We start from the raw sequence: 7,092 nt of genomic DNA on the forward strand, positions 1-7,092 counted from the left end.
AATCACTAAAATCCTTCTAGCGTAGAAATATATTTCATAATCACAAGTGAAACATAATATATAAGAAATAGAATTTGTGTCTTGTTCACTGATATACGAGTCCAGTAGTTTTATTATCTCCCACTTCTTGTAAATTCTATTTAGTCAAAGAAATTTTCGAGGATTTCTCCTTGGAGGCACAAGCAAAGAGTGCATTAATATGTTAAGATTTCCTACATGCCAACTAGCCTTATAAAGCTTGTGTCAACATCCTTCTCTAAGGTTGTGTAAGCTATGAATTTGACAATTGCAATGAGGTTTATATCAGGTCAATAAATGATTGCAAAAACTTCCTCAAATATATATACGGAACCTTCTGCTCTCCATAGACATTACCATTTTTATGGAACTAGTAAAAACAGTTATGAAGGAGATAAATAACTCCCATTGATTTCATTTATAAAATATCCCACATGAATAGATTTATATGAAACAAAAGTTCAAAATTCACCTTAGGGGGGGGGTTAGTCATCTAGAACTTAAAACTGAAACTGGGATAATTTATGGGATAAATTTTTAAGGTGTTAGTCACATAGAACTAGGAAATGAGATATTTTTTTATAGTGTTAGTCAAGTAGAACTTTTGTAGAACTAGAACTGTATTATTTTTTTGGTGCGTTAGTTAAGTAGAATTATACTAGAATTAGAATTGGGATAATTGGTCATAATTATCCCACAAATTATACTACCTATATATATAACCATAAGTTCTCATCTCTCAAATTATCCCACACATTGGAAAGAATACAATTGGGGAAAAAAAGTGAAACGCCACCTCCCTCCCTCTTGGTTAGTTTCTCCACCTAGAAAATTTCTCTGCCATGAAGTCAATCATCCGTTTTGTCTTTACTTTGTTTTTGTGATGATTAGATCTTTTATTATTATCTTCAAGATGTATTACTTTATTGATAGCTTTTTGACGTTAAATTACTTTATTATTATTTGTTTGATCTAAGTTTTCTCTCCATAACAGTGGTTTAGGTTAAGAATATAGTGTTGGTGGGTTAGTGCTAAAGATATGCGGGCTATATATATATTTTTTATAAGTTAGAAAGCAACTTTGTGATCACATTGATGATTAGATGTTGAATGGTTAATGGTGATATCTATTATTATTAAATCGGCTCAGTAAATTGATTGGGATATTTATAGTTCATCTGTCGATCATTTGTTTAGCGGCCATGGATGATTCCTGTGTACATTTCATTTATTTGCTGATTTGGTTTTAGCGATCATGATGAGATTGGTCCAAAGGGTTAATGGCTGAAAATGCTTATTTTTCTTTCTTTATGATATGAGATTTGAACTTTGACATTTATGATCCTCCGCTAGAAGCTCCACGAAATGTTGTTGATGCAGACGATGACTTCGATAAAGAAGACGAGTTACAGACTCAACGAGTAGCTGTAGGAGCTTGGAGAAATTCTATGGCAGATACCATGTGGGATGATAGAAGCCATGTAGGATGATGGAAGTCGAGTCACTCTAGAGATTTAGATTTTTATTTATTTGTAAATTATTTTATTATTTGAGATGAATAGTGATGCTTTATTGCATTATATTTTATAGTTATTACTAGAATTTGCTTATCAATATTATATTATTTTTAATATACAATTATTAACAATAGTAATTTATACCCACCATTACCCCCACCAAATTATCCTACCAAATTATGCAACTTCATAATATTATCCATCATTATCCCACCAAATTATCCTACCAAATTATCCCTCTTTAAGAATTACTCATCATTGTTCCACTAAATTATCCTAGTGTTAAAATATTATCCCACTTTACTAATTATCCCAGTTCTACTTAAAAAGTTCTAGGTGATGTTTTCCTCCAAATAGCCAAACACTAAACAAAACTTCGGTGTCTATTGACAGGTGAAAAAATATGCATAACTATTTATAAACCCCCGAAAACTTCTGGCTATTTCCCATGAACCCCCTCTAATTTCGTTTTCCTACTAAAACCCCCTAATTTCTTCCACTAAACCACCAGATGGATACGTATCATGTCCAACACAAATGTTTCGATGAGGGATGTGTCTCTCCAATATATCATAGTTTACCATACAAGCCTTCACTTAACCACCTGTTATCATGTTACTAATCAATACAATGACAACAAAATGCACTATCCTAATCCTTCAGTCTATCCACATGGAACTTTTTTCTCCATTCATATCAAAGAGCGTGCTCCTATAAAGCAAGAAGCCACAGTCATTTTTGTATACCCCTGTTCTGACTCCTAACCCACAATATCCATTCATCTCTGTTCTATTGATGCTTCTGGTGCCCATGGATTCATCATTCAGTCATTTGTCATTCTGATTTTTCACATATCGTCAATCGGAGTCTATCTCAATTTTTCTCAGACAAATGCATATTTTATATAGACATATATACTGAATAAGTCAAACTTATGCGTCAACAGTTAGAACTCCTAATAACAATGAGTTAATAAATTACTTCAATCTTATATACATTTCTAATATGAGTGCACTTATAGGAGCCAAGTTAGCTCTCATTAAGAATAAAGTGAGAGAGAATCGATTGAGATGATTTAGTCATGCAAAACGGAAACACTTGACGCACCGAATAGGAGAAATGATAAGATAATATCTATTGATGCAATGAGGTCTAAAAGATAGATAGACCTAAAAAGATGGTTTGGAGCAATAAGAAGGATAAGATAATAGTTAACTTAAAAGAGGAGATGATCGAGAATAGAATTAAATGGAATAATAGGATTCATGCAGCTGAGCCCAATTTAGGATGAAGGCTTGGATGATGTTATGTTATATACATTTCTGAATTCTTAAAAGCCAGGGAGCAGAAAAACAATGAACAAGGTACATGCACATCATGTATAATATACACAAAAAGATGACAAGCGAGCACCTTTGCATCTGATACGTAAATACTCCTCATCGCTATAACGAGCACAAACCACCTACAACAAAGAAATAAATGAGGAATACTCGACAAATTTTGACTTCATTCAACCTTCATCAGATTTATTAGAAGCATCAATAGCCAAAAGTTGTGTGTCTTCCAAGATGACTCACAGCTGGAGCACTATAAGGTGTTCCATCCAAACTTTCAGGAATCACCTAACAACAAAAATGAGATATAGAGATGAGTGAATTTAACGTCATTGCAATCCAAGATCAAAGCTTCACACTCACTTACAGCTAAAAATCTGAATTCAATCTCCCTTTCTATAAAAGCAGGCACCTGCAAGATCAATCTCAAAGATGAAATTTTTACAACCATTCACCCCAAGAGATTTAATCTTTTTCATTTTTACCTCTGATTTTCCGATCTCAAACACGGTTACTATCAGCGTTTCCCCATCGCATGGTTCCACACTCAAGCTCGAAACCTCCTGAAACCTCTCCACATTACCAAATTAAGCAAAGAAATCCCAACTACAACTGAGCTCAACTACCAGATAAAACATTGAAACCCTAACCCCAGTTTCTTGATTAGCAATCCCACGCTCGAAGAAGATGGGCGCGACGTGAGCAAAGACTCGCCGGAAGCCGCGAAGAACCCCAACCCTAAAATTCCTGAGGTCAGGAAACGTGCTCCTCGCGCTCCTCTCTGCAATTTTTTGAAATAAACGATGAAGAAAATATAAGAAGAGAAATTTTAGGGTTTTGAAGGGCGGTGAGGATACCGGAGAGAAGAGAGCCGAAGCCGCAGATGGAGAGGTAACCGTCGGGGGACGAGAGGGCGTTGAGGTCGGATTCGTCGTTTAGCTCGGTTAGGTTACCGGTGGTGAGAGACATTTTAGGAGATCGGAGATGGGGGTGAGAATAACGGAGAGGAGCAGAAACAGAGGGACGGGGGCGCAACGACCGGAGGAAGATGGAGAGAGGGGTTCGATGACCGTTGGATTTTGATCGGACGGTGGGTGTTGGGAGTTTGAGGGGAGTCGGGTTACCGCAGCAGGTGAGCATGAGTGAAGGGACCGAGAGAGGGTGGGTCAAAACGACGAATTCAGCATCGAAATCCTACGAAATGCCGAAATAGAATCGGGTCTGGTTACTCGCGGTTAGCGTTTTCCTTTCCGGGCTTTTACTCTGGGCCCGTTTGGATGCCATGGGAAAAGAGTCAAAAGACGGGTATTCATACGGAAAGTGATTGTCCAGTTGGCATTTGAGTGTCTACATTGTTTCGTTGGATTCTTTGTGAATCCTAAAAATAGTTGTTTGGATGGTATAATGCAGTGTCGAAAAATAAGTTCAAATGTGGCCCTATTCAAAATTTCAACAAGTCATTTTTTAGCAGCCCATTTGTGTTGTGGATTAATTCCAGTCTACACCCCTATAAAACATTTAATCAAATTTTAATACAAATGGTATTAAATAAAGCAAAGCTAATGTTGAATGAGAATTAAAAAATAATTTCTACAGTCACTACAAAATCCAACCGACATTTTATTTGTTATGAAGAAAAAGAAACTCTCTCTCTCTCTCTCTTTACCCACAACCACACCCTCCCTAGGGGTGTCCAATCAGGCAGGGCAAAAAAGGGGTACCCGAACCCTAGCCCGGTTGGACTAAGCTGGGTCTGGTCCGGGTTCGAACCCTGACTCGAGCAGACCCAGCATCGGGCCGGCCCAGTTTATTTTTTTTTAGTTAGTTTTTTCCTTAAAAATAAAATTTCAAGAGTAATTAAAAATAAAATATGCAAATTTTTGATAAAAAATCAATCATATTATTAATTACTTTTAGTTATACAATTTATAAATACAAATATCATAGAAATTAAAATATAAAAAAAATAAATTCTTTATTATTAAATCACTAACAATTACAAACTTTTTTAAGAATTTATCGCATCACAATCTATGAATACATCCAAACTAGGTTTGCACTTATTCATCTATGTCACTATCATTTGTAACTCTTTTCAAAATAAATTATCAAAAATTTACAGCTAAGAAATAAAAATAACAAATTAATCAGTAATTTGACTAAATACTACTCTTTATCTCTATCTCCTATTGACAACTCATCAAGTCTATCGATCAAATGTCCTGATGTTCTATGGTCATCGATCAAATATCCTGGTGTGCTGAAGGAGGATTCCAAAGCTATAGTAGAAACATGCATTGTTAGTAAGTCATGAGCGATGATGGAAAGTATAGGATATGAAACTATTTCATGTACTCTCCACCATTGCAAAATATCAAAATTATTATTTTCAGCATCAACTAAAGGTGCGGATAAATATTGTTCAATTTGAGAAACTTCCCTTGATGATGATCCAGATCCAGATCCACGACTACCAGTTAGCCTCGCTATCATTAATTTCCCATCAAAACTCTTACCTTTGCCCCGGCTTGAACTCATAGAAGTAGAAGCTGTAGGTTGTTGTATACTTACACCATATCTACCTGCATACTCCTCATATAATTTTTAGAAATAATATTTAATAGTGTTATGATGAGTAAGAGCAGTAACAGTCTGACCAATATCAATGTCTATTATAATGTTTTCATACAAAGAATTTAATAAATTTTGAAGACCAATATCCTTCAAACATGGATCGATAAGAACCCCTAAACCAAAAATAAAAGGAATAAGCCTAAGATACTTATTAAATTTATTTTCTATTTAAAAAATCATATTTCTAAAATAATTATCCATACGATAAGTAGTAATTTTTTTTGAATATTTAAAACTTGTAAAACAGCTTGAATAATAGTTGGATAATGACAACTATATAACAACATAGTACCATCATAAAAAACTTATAACATGCATTTAATTTCAATCATGGGTTTAATTTTATTAAATACACTTTGAATAATTAAATTTAAAATATGACACATGCATTCAATATGAAAATATCATCATGACATGGCAATAGCAAAGATGATTTGATATGATCCACAGCTACATGATTACTTGCATTATCTAATGAAAGAGAAAATATTTTTTTAGAAATTTCTTATTTTGAAGTTCTTGTATTATTAAATTTGTAATATTAATACTAGTGTGTGAATCTTCAAATGTAATAAAAGAAATAACTCTTTTAAACTTTTGCTAACTTTCAACAATCCAGTGTGCTATGATACATAAATAACCAGTTTGTGCTCTTGATGTCCAAATATCAGAAGTTAGAGAAAATTTACAATTTAAATTTTGAAAATAAAAAAATATTGTTGCTTGTTTCTCGTGATAATATTTTAAAATATTACGCTGACAAGATTGGCGAGAATTTTATTTTTAAATGAGGGATAAAAACCATCTATAATGTTATCCTTAAATTCATCATCTTCTACTAATTTAAAAGGAATATTTTTAAAAATAATAAAACTAATGATGCATTTCCTGGCTTTAATTGCATCATAGTTTCAAGAACTGAGACTACCAGAGGTTGATGATTGGGAGGGTAGAGAGTAACGAATATTTCCTTGAGACGTTACCGCTTGAGCTCTATTGTGCTTTTCTAAATAGCATTTGATGTGGTTGGTGTCGCTTTTATGACGAGCTTGGAAAATATGACCACACAATGCACATTTAGCCTTTTGGGTGAGAAGTTTACCGTGTTGATTCTTGGTTACTTCTATGTTCTCGAAAAAAATTCCACACATTGAATCTCGGCCTTTTAGGAGCTCTAGATATTGGATCATTGCCACCGAATTCGGGATCAATATCGGTAGGAGGATTAGCGGTAGGTGTAGCAGGAGTAGGACTCATTTCAATATCGGGAGTTGAAACTTACCCTTCATAATAGGAGGAGGAAGTCATTTGATTGGAGAATTAGAGAATGAAAGAGAGGATAAGAGAGTATTTGAGAGTATTAGAGAGAAATAGATGAGTTTTGGATGAGAAAAATAAATGAAAACCCTCTCCATTTATAGAGGCAACCCCTAGCCAAATGGCCAAAATACCCTCAAAATTTAGCTGTTTTGACTATTTTTTGGGGTATTTTGGTCAAAAGACCAAATGCTATTTGGTCAGACCGGACCGAGCAGGGCCGTCCGGGCAACGGTCACTTTGTGACCGGTTGGACTGGACCGGGTCCG

At 34.7% G+C, this 7,092-nt stretch overlaps 1 protein-coding gene across 1 annotated transcript in view; it reads right to left on the reverse strand.

The window, feature by feature from the left end:
• The window catches only part of LOC109850023, a 4,884-nt gene extending 791 nt beyond the window's left edge, over positions 1-4,093 (reverse strand). Inside the window, exons 1-6 of the mRNA XM_020419919.1 lie at positions 3,730-4,093; positions 3,523-3,653; positions 3,358-3,435; positions 3,240-3,284; positions 3,116-3,160; positions 2,949-3,000 (exon numbers count right to left, since the gene is read on the reverse strand). Of these exons, the coding sequence (XP_020275508.1) occupies positions 2,949-3,000; positions 3,116-3,160; positions 3,240-3,284; positions 3,358-3,435; positions 3,523-3,653; positions 3,730-4,012 (634 nt within the window). The 5' untranslated portion in view covers positions 4,013-4,093. The remainder of the gene's footprint in view (positions 1-2,948; positions 3,001-3,115; positions 3,161-3,239; positions 3,285-3,357; positions 3,436-3,522; positions 3,654-3,729) is intronic.

Source organism: Asparagus officinalis, chromosome 7 (assembly GCF_001876935.1).
Source record: "Asparagus officinalis chromosome 7, Aspof.V1, whole genome shotgun sequence".
Classification (NCBI taxonomy): Eukaryota; Viridiplantae; Streptophyta; class Magnoliopsida; order Asparagales; family Asparagaceae; genus Asparagus; species Asparagus officinalis.